The sequence below is a fragment of the Pseudophryne corroboree genome, chromosome 2 (genome assembly GCF_028390025.1).
Source record: "Pseudophryne corroboree isolate aPseCor3 chromosome 2, aPseCor3.hap2, whole genome shotgun sequence".
Classification (NCBI taxonomy): Eukaryota; Metazoa; Chordata; class Amphibia; order Anura; family Myobatrachidae; genus Pseudophryne; species Pseudophryne corroboree.
The window spans coordinates 993493673-993517407 of record NC_086445.1 but is presented as its reverse complement, the minus strand read 5'-3'; the positions used below and the strand labels follow the sequence as shown (position 1 = coordinate 993517407).

General features: G+C 48.7%; 1 protein-coding gene across 7 annotated transcripts in view; it reads left to right on the top strand.

Moving 5' to 3' along the window:
* SYNJ1 (synaptojanin 1) overlaps positions 1-23735 on the top strand; it is a 153265-nt gene that overhangs the window by 112096 nt on the left and 17434 nt on the right. For 3 of the 7 annotated variants that reach the window (XM_063956445.1, XM_063956446.1, XM_063956444.1), the window contains 5 exons: positions 2541-2579; positions 3432-3479; positions 4765-4829; positions 8523-8637; positions 9129-9355. In XM_063956445.1, coding sequence (XP_063812515.1) covers positions 2541-2579; positions 3432-3479; positions 4765-4829; positions 8523-8637; positions 9129-9355 — 494 coding nt within the window. Of the gene's footprint in view, positions 1-2540; positions 2580-3431; positions 3480-4764; positions 4830-8522; positions 8638-9128; positions 9356-12141; positions 12166-23735 lie in introns of all 7 variants that reach the window. The other 4 variants (XM_063956450.1, XM_063956449.1, XM_063956448.1 and 1 more) reach the window with 4 other exon arrangements.

Sequence of the window (23735 nt, the reverse complement as noted above, 5' to 3'; positions counted from 1 at the left end):
TGTAGCACAGAGCATCAGCTGATCAGAGAGGGTGTAATGTGTGTGGCACAGAGCATTGCTGATCAGAGAGGGGGTAATGTGTGTGGCACAGGGCATCGCTGATCAGAGAGGGGGTAATGTGTGTGGCACAGAGCATCGCTGATCAGAGAGGGGGTAATGTGTGTGGCACAGGGCATCGCTGATCAGAGAGGGGGTAATGTGTGTGGCACAGAGCATTGCTGATCAGAGAGGGGGTAATGTGTGTGTGGCACAGGGCATCGCTGATCAGAGAGGGGGTAATGTGTGTGGCACAGAGCATCGCTGATCAGAGAGGGTGTAATGTGTGTGGCACAGGGCATCGCTGATCAGAGAGGGTGTAATGTGTGTGGCACATGGCATCTCTGATCAGAGAGAGTGTAACGTGTGGCACATGGCATCGCTGATCAGAGAGGGGAGGGAACGTGTGTGGCACAGGGCATAGCTGATCGGAGAGGGTGTAATGTGTGTGGCACAGAGCATCAGCTGATCAGAGAGGGGGTAATGTGTGTAGCACAGAGCATCAGCTGATCAGAGAGGGGGTAATGTGTGTGGCACAGAGCATTGCTGATCAGAGAGGGGGTAATGTGTGTGGCACAGGGCATCGCTGATCAGAGAGGGGGTAATGTGTGTGGCACAGAGCATCGCTGATCAGAGAGGGGGTAATGTGTGTGGCACAGGGCATCGCTGATCAGAGAGGGGGTAATGTGTGTGGCACAGAGCATCGCTGATCAGAGAGGGGGTAATGTGTGTGGCACAGAGCATTGCTGATCAGAGAGGGGGTAATGTGTGTGGCACAGGGCATCGCTGATCAGAGAGGGGGTAATGTGTGTAGCACAGAGCATCGCTGATCAGAGAGGGGGTAACGTGTGGTACAGGGCATCGCTGATCAGAGAGGGGGTAATGTGTGTAGCACAGAGCATCAGCTGATCAGAGAGAGGGTAATGTGTGTGGCACACGGCATCGCTGATCAGAGAGGGGGTAATATGTGTGGCACAGGGCATCGCTGATCAGAGAGGGTGTAACGTGTGGCACATGGCATCTCTGATCAGAGAGGGTGTAACGTGTGTGGCACAGGGCATCGCTGATCAGAGAGGGGGTAATGTGTGTGGCACAGAGCATCGCTGAACAGAGAGGGGGTAATGTGTGTGGCACAGGGCATCGCTGATCAGAGAGGGGGTAATGTGTGTGGCACAGAGCATCGCTGATCAGAGAGGGGGTAATGTGTGTGGCACAGAGCATTGCTGATCAGAGAGGGGGTAATGTGTGTGGCACAGGGCATCGCTGATCAGAGAGGGTGTAATGTGTGTGGCACAGGGCATCGCTGATCAGAGAGGGTGTAATGTGTGTGGCACATGGCATCTCTGATCAGAGAGAGTGTAACGTGTGGCACATGGCATCGCTGATCAGAGAGGGGGGGGAACGTGTGTGGCACAGGGCATAGCTGATCGGAGAGGGTGTAATGTGTGTGGCACAGAGCATAGCTGATCAGAGAGGGGGGAACGTGTGTGGCACAGGGCATCGCTGATCAGAGAGCGTGTAATGTGTGGCACAGAGCATCGCTGATCAGAGAGGGGGGAACGTGTGTGGCACAGAGCATCACTGATCAGAGAGGGGGGAATGTGTGTGGCACAGAGCATCACTGATCAGAGAGGGGGGAATGTGTGTGGCACAGAGCATCGCTGATCAGAGAGGGGGGAACGTGTGTGGCACAGGGCATCGCTGATCAGAGAGGGGGGAACGTGTGTGGCACAGGGCATCGCTGATCAGAGAGGGGGGGACGTGTGTGGCACAGGGCATCTCTGATCAGAGAGGGGGGAACGTGTGTGGCACAGAGCATAGCTGATCAGAGAGGGGGGAACGTGTGTGGCACATGGCATCGCTGATCAGAGAGGGGGGAACGTGTGCGGCACAGGGCATCGCTGATCAGAGAGGGGGGAACGTGTGTGGGACAGGGCATCGCTGATCAGAGAGGGGGGGACGTGTGTGGCACAGGGCATCTCTGATCAGAGAGGGGGGAACGTGTGTGGCACAGAGCATAGCTGATCAGAGAGGGGGGAACGTGTGTGGCACAGGGCATCTCTGATCAGAGAGGGGGGAACGTGTGTGGCACATGGCATCGCTGATCAGAGAGGGGGGAACGTGTGTGGCACAGGGCATCGCTGATCAGAGAGGGGGGGACGTGTGTGGCACAGAGCATCACTGATCAGAGAGGGGGGAACGTGTGTGGCACAGAGCATCACTGATCAGAGAGGGGGGAACGTGTGTGGCACAGAGCATAGCTGATCAGAGAGGGGGGAACGTGTGTGGCACAGGGCATCTCTGATCAGAGAGGGGGGAACGTGTGTGGCACAGGGCATCTCTGATCAGAGATGCGGTAGCTGTGGTCTGTATGTGTGATGTAATGGATATGTTGCACAGACTGCAGTGTTTCCAGCAGTGTCACCTTATACCTTAGTCACGCTGACTCTTTCATGTACTCTCTTCCTGCTGCTGCTGCTGCTGCTGCTCTTTGGCATGATAAGGTGCTAGAAGCCCAGCACCATCTAGGAAAGAGATTGGAGGTAATGACAGTGTCTGCTATAAATGGTGTCTCTGCAGCCCACTTTCTGTGTCTTATCTACCTTCTGTGTAATTCATGTGGTCTGTAATATTACATTGTCTTGTGTGTCGTATCTGCCCCACTAGACAAGTGTCTTTAATGCATACTGCCCTCACTTGCAGGCTGTGCCCCCCTTTGCGCGCAGACTGCCTCTCCCCCCCCTTCCTCAGGCGCAGGCTGCCTCGTCCGCCCCCCCACCCTCAGACGCAGGCTGCCTTCTCCTCCCCCCACCCCCCTCAGGAGCAAGCTGCCTCCTCTCTCTCTCTCTCTCTCTCTCTCTCTCTCTCTCTCTCTCTCTCTCTCTCTCTCTCTCTCTCTCTCTCTCTCTCTCTCTCTCCCCCCCCCTCCCTCAGGCGCAGGCTGCCTCTTCACTCCCCCCCAAGGGCACAGGCGGCCTCAATCCCCCGCCACCCCCCCCCCCCCCCCTCTCAGGCTCGAGCAGGTGCAGGGGGCCTCCCCCCCCCCCCCCCCCCTCAGGCTCAGGCTGCAACCCCCCCCCCCCTCCACCCCCCCCATTCAGGCTGGCCCTCCCATCACATGCAGGCTGGCACTCCCCCCCGACTCTTAGGCGCAGGCTGGCCCTCCCATCACGTGCAGGCTGCCCCCCTCATGCACAGGCAGGTCCACCCCCACGCGCAGGCAGGTCCCCCTTACTCGCACACATGGACCATTGAAACACAGTTCCAATTCATTAAAAGGGAATACATTGCAGAGATGTAATCAGTGCTGTCTTTGCTATTGTCCTGTCAGCCATTCTGTACCTGTTGTCCTTTCTGTCCTTGGTGTCTTGAGTGTGTTTTCTCTCTTTGATAAGGTGCAGGCTCTCCTCCCAGCCCAGGGGTAACACGCAGAGATTCGGAAGGTAAATGGATTGCCTCTCTTTGCATGCATGTACTAAGCCGTGACCACTAATACACTTAAACTCCACTAATATCCATATACAGGGCATTATAATATCTGGTGCTTCATATACAGGTTATTGCTGCTTTCAGTCTTCAGTTCTTGCTCTTCGTCTACCTACAGCAAGATTACTGAGGAAAGAGACCACTTATATAGTCACATGGGGCTCAATATGTAGCCGTGGGGGTGAAACATCTCCTGCATTACTAGCTGACCTGCAAAATATTTGAGCAGCCAGCGCTGAAGCGCTGAGCCCCGGGTAACCCCGCTGCAGGGAGCAGCCTCCAGTGCTCCGCGGATGAGAGGGAGCAGATCAGTAACATGTAGCTATAGGTGGAGATGCAGCTGTTCATCCATAACCTGCACTGAAATCTCTCATGCTCTCCGACACGTGGGTTTGCGTACGGATCTCGCTGATTTCAGCATGCTGCGCGTGCACTGGATGAAGCTTGCACATACGGAACAGGGATCGCAAGTGCGGGCAAATTGTTCAGATGCTTGGAACTGTTCCGTGTTGTGGGCTCGTAAGCCAGCTTCCATAGCGTGCGGGTGGAGACGGGTCACCTGTGTCGAACAGATAGAGCGTGGGGCTGCTGCTTGCCCAGATACTGTTACAGCCGCAGACGGAACAACAGTGGGCAGGGCAGCTTTCCTCATGCAGCCGCACAGATGTTCTGCATACGCGGGCGCATTCTTGCATTAGCATAAGCTATTTAATAGGCTGCCACAGCCGTACGGTTACGCAGACGCGTTCTGACTCAGAATTGTGTCTTATTAGCAAAGATTATATTTTGTCTGGTTGCCTGATAGTGTAACAATGTTATTATTATTTATTTAAAGGGTGCTACATATTTGTGCAGCGTTGCACAGTGGGGACTTAGCGCACAGAGGACCAATAGGAAAAATCCAGGACATTCAAAAAGCGTTATTGTGACAACAGCGAGAAAGCAAACCTAAAACATAAGACAGACAGGTGACGTAACAAGCAAGTGACGTACAGGGCATACTAGAGACATAACACAAGGATGTACAGGTGGGAGGAGAGGGAGATCCCTGTTCCAGGAAGCTTACAGTCTTGAAAACGAGGAGTGAGGATGACCGAAGGGGAAATGGCGGCTGCTGATTGCTAATTAATTATGCATGTGCTATGTCCTGCCTGCTAATTGAAGACATATGAGAGCACAGTGCTGAGTAAGCGTGCAGTGGTGCATTGGATAACCTTCTGCCTTTTCACTTGTTCTTTTCAGTTCGAGGACAACTTCCTCCCCAGTCTGTAGCTCCAGCTGCTGCCGCCTGCGTTTCTGTCAGACCAGTGAGTATCCTCTCCGTGTGTCCTCTATCCAGCACGTACCGTTCTTGCAAATGAAACTGCGATTTAGCCTTTCTTTCTTTTTTTTTTTTTTTACGTTTTTTCTTTTAAAATGATTTATTTTTACCCAATTGTTACACTTTTAGCAGTATTTGTATTATTATTCTGTTTGTAGATTTGTAAGGCACAACAGTGCTCAATGTACCGGACTGTAGGGAAGAACAGGACATACGTAAAACAGAGATATTCAAGGTAGACAAAGTATATGCAGATATAAGGAGAAAGGGAAGGAATGGCTCTGGTTAGAGGAGGCCATAGCTGACACAAGAGGAACAAGTGTGGCTCTGAGTGTTGGGGGCAGTATGTGTGCAGAGCCGGATTAAGGGGGGGTCCCAGGGGATACGTTACCCCGGGCCCCCCATTTCTCAGGGGCCCCCGTGTCCCTGTAATTGATCGCACCGGTCACCAGCCTGTCGCTGCACTGTGGCACAGGTAGGCTACAAAAACATTGTCAATTACGCGGCGCACATCACTACGGTAACACCCGCCCGCCCCCTCCTCACCCACGGTCACCTGTCCAGTTCTCATACTGTGCTGGCTAAGAATGACATCATCTCCTTACGCCCGGCGCACTGCACCCGCACTACGCTGCGCCAACCCTCCATGCCTCACCTGCTATATCCCAGACGTGACAGGAGCCACAGCAGATGTGACAGGAGCTGCAGCGTGACAATGATGGCGGCAGGAGGATGCACAATCTGCAGCACTGCCGGCTCCACAAAAGAGGAAGCTGACACTGAAACAGTGTGGTAAGTGTCAGCGTACATTTGCTACTTTATTTCCACTCTCATTAAATCTCTCATCCCCCTCCCGCTTAGCTCCTCCCCCTTGTGTCGTGGCTCCTCCCCCTTATGGAAAAGGTCCCTTAGGCCACTTGGATCTAACCTCAACCCTCCTGCTCTCTCTCACCCCTCTCTCTACCTCTCTTTCTTTCTCCCTCTCCCTCCTTTTCTCTTCCTCTCCCTCCCCTCTCTATCTCTTTCTTTCTGCCTTTCCCTCCGCCTCTTCCTCTCTATCCCTCTCTCTCTCTCTCCCTCAGCTCCCCCTCTGTCCATCTCCCTCTCTCTCTCTTTTTCTCTTAGTCCCCCTCTTTCTTTCTCACTCCCTCTCTCTTTCTCTCTCCCTCTCTCAGCTCCCCCTCTGTCCATCTCCCTCTCTCTCTTTTTCTCTCTTAGTCCCCCTCTTTCTCTCTCCCTCTCTCTTTCTCTCTCCCTCTCTCTTTCTCTCTACCTCTCTCTCTGTCTCTCTCCTTTCATTCCCCCCTCTCTCCTTCTCCCTCTCTCTTGGTGGTCGAGGTGGTGTGTGGGTGGCAGTTAAGCTGGTGCCCCGTAGGTCCCCAGAAATGTCAGTGTATATATATATATATATATATATATATATATATATATATATATATATATATACACTACATATATCTGTGTGTGTGTGTGTGTGTGTGTGTGTGTGTATATATATATAATATAATCAGCAGTGCGGGTGGCATGCACGGGACTGACATTCAATTCAGATAACTGAACAAAAACAGTCTCTTTCATGATCAACATTTCAGAATTATTAACCTTTGCCAGGATCCTAACGAAGATTAATAATGCCAAAATGTTTATTGTGAAGGAGAATCTTGTGTCCAGTTATTTGAATTGAATCCAGTCCCGTGCGTGCCACCCGCACTGCTGATATATTCCTAGGTTGAGAGATACCGTGTATGTATGTATATATATATATATATATATATATATATATATATATATATATATATATATATATATTATTAGTTTTTAGGGGGCCCCCATGTCTTCAGTACCCCAGGCCCCCCGGATCCTTAATCCGGCTCTGTATGTGTGAGTAGTATAGATGGGGAGTAATAAATAAATAGATGGCTTTTCAGAGATCACGCAGATATCTGCAGGCTCTGTGAAAGTCTGACCTGGAATGCTAGGAAATTGCATAAATGGGTGGGTGTCGGATGCCTTACAGCGTCCTGAAGCCCATTTTCCTTTTTTTTCCCATTTCTTCTGCTAGGAGTTTCATAGGGAGACTTACAAGATAGACCGCTTTCTCATTTTCCACGAGGATCGGCCTGTTTTTAGGTCCAAGCTTTCCCATCAGCCAAAACTGGTCTCCAGTTTCATATTAATCAGGATATTGTGATTCCGGCTTTGGTCTGTCCTAAGTCTACAGAAGAAGACGACTCTTTTTGCTCATTAGATATGGATGGTCTTTGAGGATTTTTGTTCTGCAAGACAGAGGATGTCTTAGTCCTCCATAATGCATCGAAAGGAAATTGGCTGGCCTCCTAGCTGTCACATTGCTTGTTGTATTACTTACACACCAATGCCTAAGCTTACAGTGAGGGTTGGTTCGAAATTGGAGTGGGAGAAGGGACCTTCTGACGTCGCTAGGGGAGGAGACACATCACCAGGGGGAGGAGCTACGGCCGAAAAGGGTACTAGAAAAGTACCCTCGCGGGCTTGCTTCGCTCGCCACCTGATTACTAAAGGTAATAGTTGGTGGCGTGGATAGTAGAGGAACTATCCTGCTGGCCTAGCTCCTCCCCCTTGTGTCGTGGCTCCTCCCCCTGACGTAAAAGGGCTCTTAGGCCACTTGAATCTAGCATCAACCTTACAGTGAGGGGCTGGGCAGCCTGTTCTGTAAATCTCGGAGCACATTGCACCTCGACTGAGCGCCACCTTGTGGTCTGTTTTAGAATTCAAAAGATTGTACGTTTCACGTGTTTGCATCCAGGGATGGCCATTTTGGAAGGAAGGAGTTTCACACCCTATACATGTTCCAGTGTCTCCCAATCGGCGAAAAAGAAATTTGATTCTTTTATTATACTAACGTTAAAGCTTTTTCTTGGAGTCCATTGGGGGACGCTGGGCGTTACCCTTAACACGTAATATTGTTTTCCGTTTCATGGTTTAGGAGGTGGCTGTTGTTCCTCCTCCTTTTTGCTCATTTGTCTCTGTTCTGTCCTGTGGGTCTTGGTTACACATAACTGATGTGATCTCGGCAGGCATGGGATGTGGGTGGGAGAAACTATGGAATTAAGTTATAGTTTTTTTAGTTATAACGTGCCCACCCTTGTCACCAGTGTTCCCCCAATGGAATAGAATTCACAGTGGTGAAGACAGAATATACATAAAACGCAAACATACAGGTACAAGGTAGCCAAAACTAAGTGCCACCATTAAAACAAAGGATAAAGACATAGGGTGAGATGTATCAAACCATCGAGAGAGAGAAAGCAGAGAAGTTGCTATGGGCAATTTCTCCACTTTATCTCTCTCTAAAGTGTGATCTATAGTCCTCTGTGGAGGCAGAAACTAAATGGTTGTGTTGCATGTAGCGGAGTGAGGCTTGGCCAACCTTGAGCATCGTCACGAACGCAAATGTAGCGTGGTTCTAGGGTTCCTCCTCTTCTCTAAAATCATTTAGAGGGAATGTTACAAATCCGGCTTTCCTACAAGCTCCTGTACTCCTCGCGTACTACATAGTGGCTGTTAGAGTTACGGTTTATTCTATTTCATTCTTTGCGTAATTTATGGCTCACCTAAATGATTTGTAGTGGGGCTAGTGGGGAAATCCTACATGGGAAAAAAAAAAGATTGATCTTACTGCTTTTCATTGTGATTTTAGACCATTCCTCCTCGCGCCGGTGTTATTAGTGTCCCCCAAAGCCATATTCGACCAACGCAAGCCCGGCCAACCATGGAGCCACCAGTGAAAGCCGCTGCTGCCGAGCCTCCTAAAGGTACGTTACGTATTCTTCCCATGTAAGGTCAGACGCAGGCGTGATCTAGAGTAGCATGCAGAAGCAGGCACTTTATTGTTTCTTGCCGAAGTTGCGCCTGCGGCTTTATGCTGTTGCCGTTACAAAGTGCATCCTTGGTGTACATCTGTGCGTCTATAGACACTGCTGTGCCGTCTGGTGCAGGCCTGACCAACCTGGGTCTCTGCGGCTGGTGTGAAACGACAAGTCCCAGCATGCTTTACCAGCTTATCTGTGGGAGGGTGTGCTGGGACTTGTAGTTTCACAACAGCTGGAGCGCCACAGGTTGGCCAGGCCTGGTCTAGTGCGTAAAGACGCAAACATCGGCTGCACAATCGAAACTTGTCCCAACCCTGTGACTATGTGAGCGGATGATACATTTATCAAGTTTTGTGGCAAAAGTGACTCCTCCCCGAATGCTCTGTGCACATAATATGTTCTAATTTTTTTTTTTCTGCTTAAATGTTTTTCAGTGTTTCCTTCTCTTCCTGAACCCATGAAACCCCAGTTTGCAACTCCAATCCAGCCCAGCCCTACCTCCCAGCCGCCCTGCCAAACACTGCCAGAGCCTCTATTGCCTACAGCATTACATCCCACCACCCAAACACCCCCTCTGCAAAGCCTAGACCCGCCTCCCCAGGCGCCGCCTCGCAGCCGCTCCTCCCAGAACCTGCCTACAGAGCAAGTTAATAACCAACAGGTAGGTCTTATAGCCACGGAGCTGAATACCTGGTTGGGGTAGGTGACCAGACAGTTAAAACGCTTGGTCGGAATGACCAGAACCAGCCAGGTGCTTCCTGTGGAGTTCTGCAATTATATAATGAGCTAGGCTCTCTAATCGCGTTAACCTTTAATTTCGCTCTGCAGACATTAAATAAAATGATTAGTTCCCATTCATCTTTATTAGGCACTGCTACTGGCGGCCTGAAACCATTAGCAACACAAAAGAACAATGGTTTTATAATTGGTTAATAATACATAACCTTATTCTGAATTATCCATGAAAGACGTATGTTATTAAGGGAAACGTTATCCTTTATGTAACTAGTTTCATGTTCTGCCAAAACATATTGTATTAGCAGTGTCGTATGTACAGAGAATCTGTTTATCTGCATCTAGTAGTCTTTAATCATTTTAATATTTCATAAGATTTCCGGGTCATCAGTCAAGGTTACTTTAAACAATAATAGATGTACAGTACTTGTACAACCGGCTTGGCAGACTTTAGCTGCTGCCCACCTGTAGAGAACCCTATAATCGCTGCATGTAAATTACGTTGCAAATAGATGGGAGGGTTTAATATAAGATAGGTCACGGAAATGTCCTATTAGAAACATTGGTTTTCAGTGCTCAGTGCACACACATGTAAATATCTAGATATACTATTAACGGTGCAGGTGACTCAATCCAGTGCAAGTTCCTGTGTGGGTACAAGACATGAAGTGCAATCAAAAACAGGCTCTACTGACAGTATGGTAATACCCAGAAATGGGCAATGCTCCTTTGGTATCTTGTACCTAAGGGGATCATTCTGAGTTGATCGCTCGCTAGCTACTTTTAGCAGCTGTGCAAACGCATTGTCGCCGCCCACCGGGGAGTGTATTTTCACTTTGCAGAAGTGCGAACGCTTGTGCAGCAGAGCGCCTGCAAAATCATTTTGTGCAAAACAAGACCAGCCCTGTAGTTACTCTTTGTGTGCGTTGATTCTAACGACGGAGGGACGGCTTTTGACGTCACACACCCGCCCAGCCACGCCTGCGTTTTTCTAAGCACTCCCTGAAAACGGTTGTTTGACACCCAGAAACGCCCACTTCATGTCAATCTTCCTGCTTTCGGCCATGCGACTGAAAGCTTCGCTAGAACCTGTGCAAAACCACAATGCTCTTTGTACCTGTACGTTGCGCATGCGCATTGCGGTGCATACGCATGCGCAGATTAGCCGTTTTTTCACTGACCACTGCGCTGCGAACAACGGCAGCTAGCAATCATCTCGGAATGACCCCGTAAATACCCTCAACGCTGACATGGCATCTGTTTTTTGCCTGACCGTTCTATCTGATTACTGTATGACACGCACTGGAATTATTTAATTATTCAAAATTACGATAAATCAAATTAATATCATTTATAATATATTTATAACATATTTTTGGAAATGCATCTGGGTATTTTCAAGCTTCGATAGCTGGGGATTTACTGGAAATTTAATCACACTAGAGACGCCTTTATGGTTCCAAGATGCATAACGTGCTGGTATGCAATGAATCCACTGTATAACTCTGATACAGGGGCCTGTTCAGTTAGCCGAGTTAAACCCTGCGTGTTAGAGGGTCCACTTACGGGGGGAAACCCGCATTAAAATGCACCATCTGGGAAACCCATAGACTCCAGCACTTGACGCAGAATTTATAGGTTATCGTGCTACCTGTGGGTTTACTGCACAGGAATTGACCATTAATTTAATAGCTCAAGGTGTTCTACTCAGAGCTTAACCCATGCGGTAAACACTGGCGTAAATACAGTCTGCTTTTGCATGTAGCCAACAAATGCCAGACAGCTTTATTTATACCTGTAATCAAGAGGTCAACTAAGATCCTTCCCTCCCAAATCTAATTCTCTGCACATGTTACATCTGCCCAAGCGTGGTTTTACCAAGGTGCTAAGTTACTTTTTATTTGCTTCCAACTCTTCCCTTGAAAGCGGACTCATTGCTTACCCGCATATTAATGAGAATGGAAGCCATCAGCTACCTGGAAGCTAGTGACAGCATGGAGCCCACGCTTCTGAGGTCACTACTTCATAGTCAGTTGATTGGCTGAGTGTCCGCAATCCCCAAAGTAAAAGGTTATTTTAGTGGTGGTCTGCACATTACTGACGGGAGGTGGAAAACGCTGATCCGGCTGGTCCAGCACTCCTCTTCAGTATTGTTAGTACACCTTCCTTGCGGGCTTCCCTTGTGAAATTGCCCAGTACAGTGCCAGGCCCTTAGGAACCCGAGGAATTGTTCACTGAAGTAGAACTGTCTGACTATACATCTGCAACACAGCAATCCCCACCTCTGTCTCTTTGGGAAGACTGTTGACGCTCTCTTAATGTCTTTCCTGTCATTCACTTTCACTGGCGCCAGTCTTGTGCGAGTAAACCTTAATAGCCTACTGGTCTTCTTGAGGGTCAGAACCTGCAGAAATAGCAAAAAGGAAAGACTATTATTCCACACATTTGGGGTTAATGTACACCTGACATTTACCAATGTTCCATACATAAACTAGCCAGCTCGGTTTACAACATTGGCCAGAGCAGCTCCTCCAATAGGAATACGCCTGAATTAGGTGACGTCACTGTGTTCTAGGTTTTGTTACTGTAATCTCCTATGGCAACATGTCACTGGAAAGGCCTATGAATTAGAACTGCATGATTGGCATTGCACACGGTGTATATCTCTTCTAATTTCTTTTTTCTTTAATATTTGTCTTTTTTTATCACTAGCAGGAGGAACCATCAGGGTAACAGGTACCGAAATAATTTCACCATATTGTCTGTATTCCACCCTAAATTGTTCCATTAGTGAATGACACCCTTAGCCTCACATCTCTCATGTAGCCAATGATTGTTACGTCTATTAATCCGATAACCACCATTACCTCTGCATTGTGCCGTCATGATAAAGGGGACAATGTAACCCTTCTTGTCAATCTGTACAAATACCTAAGGATCTAAAACTATTTTTTGGCTGCAGTTTTAACCTGGATTGTGCCAACCGACTGAAAATGAAAGGGGTTTACCACTCTGGATTTTATTTATACTAAGCCCTCCCCTCCAATAAGTCCTTAGGAAGGGGGTCTGCCTCCACATTTTCGGTATTTAACAGGTCCTCTGCCCATCGCCTTTGGCACTGCTTAGCCCTGAATGACAGTGGTCCCAAGGAAGCAATGCCCACCAAAGTTATATTGGAAAAATTGGTAACATTCATATGGAACCCTTTTATTTGGTATTAGTTATAGAGGTTCCCTGTGACCTACACCAGATCATTTTTAAAGTGGACCGTTTATGTACACGTCAGATCTTATTGGTGATTTTCAATATATCAAATATGGATTTATCTACCTGTATTTGATAAAGGAACTCTAGTGGACGATTATTATTTCCGTGCAAAATTATTTAGTGGTAGTGGGGATGACATCTTTTTATGTGTGATTTGAAAAGGACCATATTGTCCCAACATTGCTATGCACTGGATGTTCTCGCCCACCAGCCCTCTACGGCAAACATTCTCCAGCAATCATCCTGCCTGTTTAAGATGCATCTGGATTTTGCTAATGAAATCTGGAGAATCCGGTCATTGTGGGGTGTGATGAGATTGCATTGCACCTACTAACCAAATCCGTCCAAAATGATGTTCTCCTTTCTCTGACCACATTGTAAATGATGTGATGTGACGTGTATACTGTAACTCCAATTACCGCAAGGCTGACCTTTTTAAATTGGATTATTTTCATGTCATCCAAGCCTGTATCGTAGTGTTTGTTATGATTTAATGGTGCCCATATGTATAGTAGCATCAGGGGCAGTATTGTATCATAGTGACCTTTATACAGAATGGATACTTAATATATAATTTTTTGTTTAAAAAACTGACTATTTACGGTCTCGTTCAGCATGTTATTCACCATACAGTACCAGTGACACACAGACCATGTGGCCAGAGAGTAACCAGGACATCAGGAGTCCTAAGGGGACTGTGTCCTTTATCATGACATAATGCGTATATCAATAGCTTTTACTGCTGCAGAACCTATGAAAATCTAACAAGCATACAGTGTTCAGTAATTACAGATGTTATACTGTCATCAGTTTACAGTATTGATCGGATGATGTGCTCTGTAATTGGGCTGAAGTCTTATTTTATACAGTTTTTTTTCAATATGGTGCCTTGGAATAACATTTAGTTATTGCAGTGCTAGCTATTATTTTTGTTCTTTGCAGTGTATTTCTCTAACGTCCTAAGTGGATGCTGGGGACTCCGTCAGGACCATGGGGTTTAGCGGCTCCGCAGGAGACAGGGCACAATAATAAAAGCTTTAGGATCAGGTGGTGTGCACTGGCTCCTCCCCCCATGACCCTCCTCCAAGCCTCAGTTAGATTTTTGTGCCCGGCCGAGAAGGGTGCAATCTAGGTGGCTCTCCTGAGCTGCTTAGAATAAAAGTTTAAGTTAGGTTTTTTATTTTCAGTGAGTCCTGCTGGCAACAGGCTCACTGCTACGAGGGACTTAGGGGAGAGAAGTAAACTCACCTGCGTGCAGGATGGATTTGCTTCTTAGGCTACTGGACACCATTAGCTCCAGAGGGAGTCGGAACACAGGTCTCACCCTGGGGTTCGTCCCGGAGCCGTGCCGCCGACCCCCCTTGCAGATGCCGAAGTTGATCCAGAAACAGGCGGCAGGAGACTTTGTCTTCATAAGGTAGCGCACAGCACTGCAGCTGTGCGCCATTGTTGTCAGCACACTTTATACCAGCGGTCACTGAGGGTGCAGGGCGCTGGGGGGGGCGCCCTGGGCAGCAATGTATTATACCTTTTTTATGGCTAAAATACATCACATATAGCCCTTGAGGCTATATGGATGTATTTAACCCCTGCCAGATCTCACAAACTCCGGGAGAAGAGCCCGCCGTTTTAGGGGGCGGGGCCTATTCTCCTCAGCACACGGCGCCATTTTCCTGCTCAGCTCTGCTGTGAGGAAGGCTCCCAGGCTCTCCCCTGCACTGCACTACAGAAACAGGGTTAAAACAGAGAGGGGGGGCACTTATTTGGCGATATGATTACATATGTGAAAATGCTATAAGGGAAAACACTTGTATAAGGGGTTGTCCCTGTATAATTATAGCGTTTTTGGTGTGTGCTGGCAAACTCTCCCTCTGTCTCCCCAAAGGGCTAGTGGGGTCCTGTCCTCTATCAGAGCATTCCCTGTGTGTGTGCTGTGTGTCGGTACGTGTGTGTCGACATGTAGGAGGACGATGTTGGTGAGGAGGCGGAGCAAATTGCCTGTATTGGTGATGTCACTCTCTAGGGAGTCGACACCGGAATGGATGGCTTATTTAGGAATTACGTGATAATGTCAACACGATGCAAGGTCGGTTGACGACATGAGACGGCCGGCAAACAAATTAGTACCTGTCCAGGCGTCTCAGACACCGTCAGGGGCTTGTAAAAACGCCCATTTACCTCAGTTGGTCGACACGGACACTGACTTCAGTGTCGACGGTGAAGAAACAAATGTATTTTCCTTTAGGGCCACACGTTACATGTTAAGGGCAATGAAGGAGATGTTACATATTTCTGATACTACAAGTACCACAAATAAGGGTATTATGTAGGGTGGGAATAATCTACTTGTAGTTTTTCCTGAATCAGATAAATTAAAGTGTGTGATGATACGTGGGTTTCCTCCGATAGAAAATTATTGGAGGTATACCTTTTCCCGCCAGAAGTGAGGGCGAGTTGGGAAACACACCTTAGGGTGGATAAGGCGCTCACACGCTTATAAAAACAAGTGGCGTTACCGTCTCCAGATACAGCCGCCCTCAAAGAGCCAGCTGATAGGAAGCTGAAAAATATCCTAAAAAGTATATACACACATACTGGTGTTATACTACGACCAGCAATCGCCTCAGCCTGGATGTGCAGCGCTGGGGGGGCTTGGTCGGATTTCCTGACTGAAAATATTGATACCCTTGACAGGAACAATATTTTATTGACTATAGAGCATTTTAAGGATGCATTTCTATATATGCGAGATGCGCAGAGGGATATTTGCATTCTGGCATCAAGAGTAGATGTGATGTCCATATCTGCCAGACGATGTTTATAGACACGACAGTGGTCAGGTGATGCAGATTCCAGACGGCACATGGAAGTATTGCCGTATAAAGGGGCGGTCCATCGGACCTGGTGGCCATGGCAACAGCTGGAAAGTCCACTTTTGTTACCCCAAGTCACATCTCAGCAGAAAAGGACACAGTCTTTTCAGTCTCAGTCCTTTCGTACCCATAAAGGCAGGCGGGCAAAAGGCCAGTCATATCTGCCCAGGGTTAGAGGAAAGGGAAGAAGACTGCAGCAGGCAGCCCATTCCCAGGAACAGAAGTCCTCCACAGCTTCTGCCAAGTCCGCAGCATGACGCTGGGGCCATACAAGCGGACTCAGGTGCGGTGGGGGGTCATCTCAAGAGTTTCAGCACGCAGTGGGCTCACTCGCAAGTGGACTCCTGGATCCTACACGTAGTATCCCAGGTGTACATTGGAAATTCGAGACGTCTTCCCCTCACAAGTTCCTGAAGTCTGCTTTACCAACGTCTCCCTCCGACAGGGAGGCAGTATTGGGAAAAAATTCACAGGCTGTATTCCCAGCAGGTGATAATCAAAGTACCCCTCCTACAACAAGGGAAGGGGTATTATTCCACACTATATTGTGGTACTGAAGCCAAACGGCTCGGTGAGATCTAAAAGATTTGAACAATTACATACAAGGGTTCAAATCAAGATGGAGTCACTCAGAGCAGTGATAGCGAACCAGGACGATATGGTGTCACTGGATATCAGGGACGCTTACCTACATGTCCAAATTTTGCCCTTCTCACCAAGGGTATCTCAGGTTCGTGGTACAGAACTGTCACTATCAGTTCAGAAGCTGCCGTTTGGATTGTCCACGGCACCCCGGGTCTTTACCATGGTAATGGCCGAAATGATGATTCTTCCTAAAAGAAATATGGACGCTTTCCTGATAAGGGCAAGGTCCAGAGAACAGTTGGCGGTCGGAGTAGCACTATCTCAAGTAGTTCTACGACAGCACGAGTGGATTCTAAATATTCCAAAATCGCAGCTTTTTCCGACGACACGTCTAATGTTCCTAGGAATGATTCTGGACACAGTCCAGAAAAGGATGTTTTCTCCCGGAGAAGAAGGCCAGGGAGTTATCCGAGCTAGTCAGGAACCTCCTAAAACCAGGAAAAGTATCAGTGCATCATTGCACAAGGGTCCTGTGAAAAATGGTGGTTTCTTACAAAGCGATCCCATTCGGTAGATTTCACGCAAGAACCTTTCAGTGGAATCTGCTGGGAAAATGGTCCGGATCGCATCTTCAGATGCATCAGCGGATAACCCTGTCTCCAAGGACAAGGGTGTTTTCTTCTGCGGTGGCTGCAGAGTGCTCATCTATGAAAGGGCCGCAGATTCGACATTCAGGACTGGGTCCTGGTGACCACGGATGCCAGCCTGAGTGGCTGGGGAGCAGTCACACAAGGAAAAAAAAAATTTCCAGGGAGTGTGATCAAGTCTGGAGACTTCTCTCCACATAAATATACTGGAGCTAAGGGCAATTTACAAGGCTCTAAGCTTAGCAAGACCTCTGCTTCAAGGTCAGCCGGTATTGATCCAGTGGGACAACATCACGGCAGTCGCCCACGTAAACAGACAGGGCGGCACATGAAGCAGGAGGGAAATGACAGAAACTGCAAGGATTCTTCGCTGGGCGAAAAATCATGTGATAACACTCTCAGCAGTGTTAATTCCGGGAGTGGAAAACTGGGAAGCAGACTTCCTCAGCAGGCATAACCTCCACCCGGGAGAGTGGGGACTTCAGCGGGAAGTCTTCCACATGATTGTAAACCGTTGGGAAAAACCAAAGGTGGACATGATGGCGTCCCGCCTGAACAAAAAACTAGACAAATATTGCGCCAGGTCAAGGGACCCTCAGGCAATAGCGGTGGACGCTCTGGTAACACTGTGGGTGTACCAGTCAGGGTATGTGTTCCCTCCTATGCATCTCATACCAAAAGTACTGAGAATCATAAGAAGGAGATGAGTAAGAACGATACTCGTGGTTCCGGATGGGTCAAGAAGGACTTGGTACCCGGAACTTCAAGAGATGCTCACGGAAGAACCGTGGCCTCTACCTTTAAGAAAGGACCTGCTCCAGCAGGGGCCTTGTCTGTTCCAAGACTTACCGCGGCTGCGTTTGACGGCATGGCAGTTGAACGCCGGATCCTGAAAGGGCATTCCAGATGAAGTCATCCCTACCCTGGTCGAAGCCAGGAAGGATGTAACCGCAAAACATTGTTGCGTGGTGTGAGGCCAAGAAGGTCCCTACAGAGGAATTCCAACTGGGTCGTTTCCTACATTTCCTGAAAACAGGACTGTCTATGGGCCTAAAATTAGGGTCCATTAAGGTTCAAATTTCGACCCTGTCGAATTTCTTCCAGAAAGAACTGGCTTCAGTGCCTGAAGTTCAGACGTTTGTAAAAGGGGTACTGCATATACAGCCTCCTTTAGTGCCCCCAGTGGCACCTTGGGATCTCAATGTTGTTTTGAGTTTCCTAAAGTCACATTGGTTTGATCCACTCACCACTGTGGAATTAAAATATTTCACATGGAAGGTGAAGATTCTATTAGCCCTGGCTTCAGCCAGGCGTGTGTCAGAATGGGCGGCTTTATCATATAAAAGCCCTTACTTAATTTTTCATTCTGACAGGGCAGAATTGAGGACTCGTCCTCAATTTCTCCTTAAGGTGTTTTCTGTTTTTCACATGAACCAACCTATTGTGGTATCCTGCGGCTACTAGGGACTTGGAGGACTCCAAGTTACTTGACGTTGTCAGGGCCCTGAAAATATATGTTTCCAGGACGACTGGAGTCAGAAAATCTGACTCGCTGATTAGCCTGTATGCACCCAACAAGATGGGTGTTCCTGCTTCTAAGCAGACGATTGCTCGCTGGATTTGTAGTACAATTCAGCTTGCACATTCTGTGGCAGGCTTGCCACAGCCAAAATCAGTAAAAGCCCATTCCACAAGGAAGTGGGCTCATCTTGGGCGGCTGCCCGAGGGGTCTCGGCTTTACAACTTTGCCGAGCTGCTACTTGGTCAGGGGCACACCCTGACTGAGGAGGACCTGAAGTTCTCTCATTCGGTGCTGCAGAGTCATCCGCACTCTCCCGCCCGTTTGGGAGCTTTGGTATAATCCCCATGGTCCTGACGGAGTCCCCAGCATCCACTTAGGACGTTAGAGAAAATAAGAATTTACTTACCGATAATTCTATTTCTCGTAGTCCGTAGTGGATGCTGGGCGCCCATCCCAAGTGCGGATTGTCTGCAATACTTGTACATAGTTATTGTTACAAAAATCGGGTTATTCTTGTTGTGAGCCATCTTTTCAGAGGCTCCTTCGTTGTTATCATACTGTTAACTGGGTTCAGATCACAGGTTGTACGGTGTGATTGGTGTGGCTGGTATGAGTCTTACCCGGGATTCAATATCCTTCCTTATTATGCACGCTCGTCCGGGCACAGTATCCTAACTGAGGCTTGGAGGAGGGTCATGGGGGGAGGAGCCAGTGCACACCACCTGATCCTAAAGCTTTTATTATTGTGCCCTGTCTCCTGCGGAGCCGCTAAACCCCATGGTCCTGACGGAGTCCCCAGCATCCACTACGGACTACGAGAAATAGAATTATCGGTAAGTAAATTCTTATTTTTTCTTATATAGCAACAGCCATTTAACCGGCGGTGATATTTTTATGCTTTAAACAAAAATGTATTTCTCTAACGTCCTTGAGGATGCTGGGACTCCGTAAGGACCATGGGGAATAGACGGGCTCCGCAGGAGATAGGTCACCTTAAGAAAGCTTTGGATTCTGGGTGTGCACTGGCTCCTCCCTCTATGCCCCTCCTCCAGACCTCAGTTTTACACTGTGCCCAGAGCAAGATGGGTGCACTGCAGAGAGCTCTCCAGAGTTCTCTGCCTAGAAGCATTTTTGTTTGGATTTTTTTTTTCTACCTTTTACTACTTTTTCACAGGGAGCACTGCTGGCAACAGGCTCCCTGCATCGAGGGACTGAGGAGAGAGGAGCAGACCTTCTTGTCAAAGATAGGCTCTGCTTCCTCGGCTACTGGACACCATTAGCTCCAGAGGGGGTGAACGCAGGTTCTTACTGGGCGTCCACCCCCGGAGCCGCACCGCCGTTCTCCTCACAGAGCTAGAAGTACAGAAGACAGAAGTCGTCAGGCGGCAGAAGCCTTCAGCTTCACTGAGGTAACGCACAGCACTGCAGCTGTGCGTCATTGCTCCCATACACCTCACATACTCCGGTCACTGTAAGGGTGCAGGGCGCAGGGGGGGGGGGCGCCCTGGGCAGCAATATAAACCTCTGCATGGCAAAAAGACTATATTCATGTACAGGTGGGCTCTGTACATGTATATAAAAGAGCCCCCGCCATATTTTACTAAGTTTGAGCGGGACAGAAGCCCGCCGCCGAGGGGGCGGGGCTTCTCCCTCAGCACTCACCAGCGCCATTTTCTCTCCACAGCACTGCTGAGAGGAAGCTCCCTGGACTCTCCCCTGCTTACACATGGTGAAAGGGTGCTTAAAAGAGAGGGGGGGGGGCACATAATTGGCGGTTTACACATTATACAGCGCTGCTGGGGAAAAACCTTTTTTGTTGGTCTCCAGGGTTATTGCGCTGGGGTGTGTGCTGGCATACTCTCTCTCTCTGTCTCTCCAAAGGGCCTTGACAGGGATACTGTCTTCAGGAAAGGGGTTCCATGTGTGTGTGTGTGTGTGTGTGTGTGTGTGTGTGTGTGTGTGTGTGTGTGTGTGTGTGTGTGTGAAGTGTGTCGGTACGCGTGTGTCGACATGTTTGACTAGGAAGGCTCGCTTAATGTGGAGGGGGAGTGCTTGAATGTCAGGTCGCCGTCGGCAACGCCGACACCGGAATGGGTGGATATGCTGAATGTCTTGAATGCAAATGTTAATCTATTGCATAAAAGATTAGACAAGGCAGAAGCTAGGGATCAGTCAGGTAGCCAGTTCATGCCTGTCCCTGGGGCGCCAGGTCCTTCGGGGTCTCAGAAGCGCACCATATCCCAGATCGATGACACAGATACTGACTCCAGTGTCGACTATGAAGATGCAAAATTACAGCCAAAGGTGGCTAAGGGTATACGGTACATGATTATTGCCATTAAAGAGCTTTTGCATATTACTGAGGAACCCCCTGTCCCTGACACGAGGGTACACATGTATAAAGGGAAAAAGCCTGAAGTCACTTTTCCATCCTCATTTGAATTAAGTGACTTGTGCGAAAAGGCTTGGGAATCTCCAGATAGGAGACCACAAGTTCCCAAAAGGATTCTCATGGCGTATCCTTTTCCACAAACTGATAGGATACGCTGGGAATCTTCGCCAAAAGTTGACAAGGCGCTGACACGTTTGTCCAAAAAGGTGGCACTACCTTCTCAGGATACGGCTTCCCTCAAGGAACCTGCTGATCGCAGGCAGGAAATTACCTTAAAGCACATTTACAATCATTCCGGTACTATTGCTCGACCGGCTATGGCGTCGGCCTGGGTTTGTAGTGCGGTTGTGGCATAGGCAGATTCCTTATCTACGGAAATTGACACCTTAGATAGGGACGCCATTCAAATGACCATAGAGCATATCAGAGATGCTGCCTTGTATATGAGGGATGCTCAGAGAGACATTTGTTTATTAAGCTCCAGAATAAATGCTATGTCTATTTCTGCTAGGCGGCTCTTGTGGACCCGACAGTGGACGGGAGATGCCGATTCAAAGCGGCATATGGAGTCCTTGCCTTACAAAGGGGTGGAGTTGTTTGGAGACTGCCTCTCGGATCTTGTCGCTACGGCTGGTAAGTCAAATTTCTCTAACGTCCTAGTGGATGCTGGGGACTCCGAAAGGACCATGGGGAATAGCGGCTCCGCAGGAGACTGGGCACAAAGTAAAAGCTTTAGGACTAGCTGGTGTGCACTGGCTCCTCCCCCTATGACCCTCCTCCAAGCCTCAGTTAGATTTTGTGCCCGAACGAGATGGGGGCAATCTAGGTGGCTCTCCTGAGCTGCTTAGAGTAAAAGTTTAAATAGGTTTTTTATTTTCAGTGAGACCTGCTGGCAACAGGCTCACTGCATCGAGGGACTTAGGGGAGAGAAACGAACTCACCTGCGTGCAGAGTGGATTGGGTTTCTTAGGCTACTGGACATTAGCTCCAGAGGGACGATCACAGGCCCAGCCATGGATGGGTCCCGGAGCCGCGCCGCCGGCCCCCTTACAGATGCTGAAGCAAGAAGAGGTCCATAAATCGGCGGCAGAAGACTTTCCTGTCTTCATAAGGTAGCGCACAGCACTGCAGCTGTGCGCCATTGCTCTCAGCACACTTCACACTCCGGTCACTGAGGGTGCAGGACGCTGGGGGGGGCGTCCTGGGAAGCAATGAATTTACCTTAGTTGGCGAAAAATACATCACATATAGCTCCTGGGCTATATGGATGTATTTAACCCCTGCCAGTTTTCCAGTAAAAAGCGGGAGAAGAGCCCGCCGTGAAGGGGGCGGGGCCTATCTCCTCAGCACACAGCGCCATTTTTCCCACACAGCTCCGCTGGTAGGAAGGCTCCCAGAATCTCCCCTGCATCCTGCAACTACAGAAACAGGGTAAAAAAGAGAGGGGGGCACTTATTTGGCAAAATAACAGATATAAGCAGCTATAAGGGATAGACACTTATTGTAAGGGTGTCCCTGTACATATATAGCGCTCTGGTGTGTGCTGGCAAACTCTCCCTCTGTCTCCCCAAAGGGCTAAGTGGGTCCTGTCCTCTATCAGAGCATTCCCTGTGTGTGTGCTGGGTGTCGGTACGTGTGTGTCGACATGTATGAGGAGGAAAATGATGTGGAGGCGGAGCAGAGTGTCTGTAACAGTGATGTCACCCCCTAGGGGGTCGACACCTGAGTGGATGTACTGTTGAAAATTACGTGACAGTGTCAGCTCTATATAAAAAAACAGTGGTTGACATGAGACAGCCGGCTACTCAGCTTGTGCCTGTCCAGACGTCTCATAGGCCGTCAGGCAGATGGCAGATACAGACGCCGACACGGATACTGACTCCTGTGTCGACGGTGAAGAGACCACCGTGATTTCCAGTAGGGCCACACGTTACATGATTGAGACAATGGAAAATGTTTTATACATTTCTGATAATACGAGTACCACCAAAAAAGGGGTATTATGTTCGGTGAGGGAAAAACTACCTGTAGTTTTCCTGAATCTGAGAAATAAAATGTGTGATGATGCGTGGGTTTCCCCCCGATAACAATTAATAATTTCTTAAAAAGTATTGGCTGCATACCCTTTCCCGCCAGAGGTTAGGATGCATTGGGAAACACCGCCTAGGGGGGATAAGGCGCTCACACGCTTGTAAGAACAAGGGCTCTACCCTCTCATGAGATGGCCGCCCTTAAGGATCCTGCTGATAGAAAGCAGGAGGGTATCCAAAAAAAGGTATTTACACACATACTGGTGTTATACTGCGACCAGCTATCGCCTCAGCCTGGAGGTGCAGTGCTGGGTTGGCATGGTCGGATTCCCTGACTGGAAATATTGATATCCTAGATAAGGATAGTATATTATTGCCTATAGAGCATTTAAAAGATGCATTTCTATATATGCATGATGCACAGCGGAATAATTGCCGACTGGCATCAAGTATAAGTGCGTTGTCCAATTCTACCAGTAAAATGGTCAGGTGATGCGGATTCCAAACGTCATTTGGAAGTATTGCCTTTGAAAGGGGACATTTGGGGTCGGTCTTTTAGACCTGGTGGCCACGGCAACAGCTGGGAAATCCACGTTTGTACCCCAGGTCGCCTCTCAAAATAAGACGCCGTATTATCAGGCGCAGTCCTTTGTTGGCAAGCGGACAAAAGGTTCCTCTTTTCTGCTCGTGACAGAGGGAGAGGAAAAAGGCTGCAGAGATCAGCCAGTTCCTAGGAACAGAAACCCTTTCCAGCCTCTGCCAAGCCCTCAGTATGACGCTAGGGCTTTACAAGCTCAGGCACGGTGGGGGCCCGTTCTCAATGAATTTCAGTGCGCAGTGGGCTCACTCGCAAGTAGACCCCTGGATCCTTCAGGTAATATCTCAGGGGTACATATTGGAATTCGAGACGTCTCCCCCTCGCCGTTTCCAAAAGTCGACTTTACCGACGTCTCCCTCGGACAGGGAGGCAGTTTTGGAAGCCATTCACAA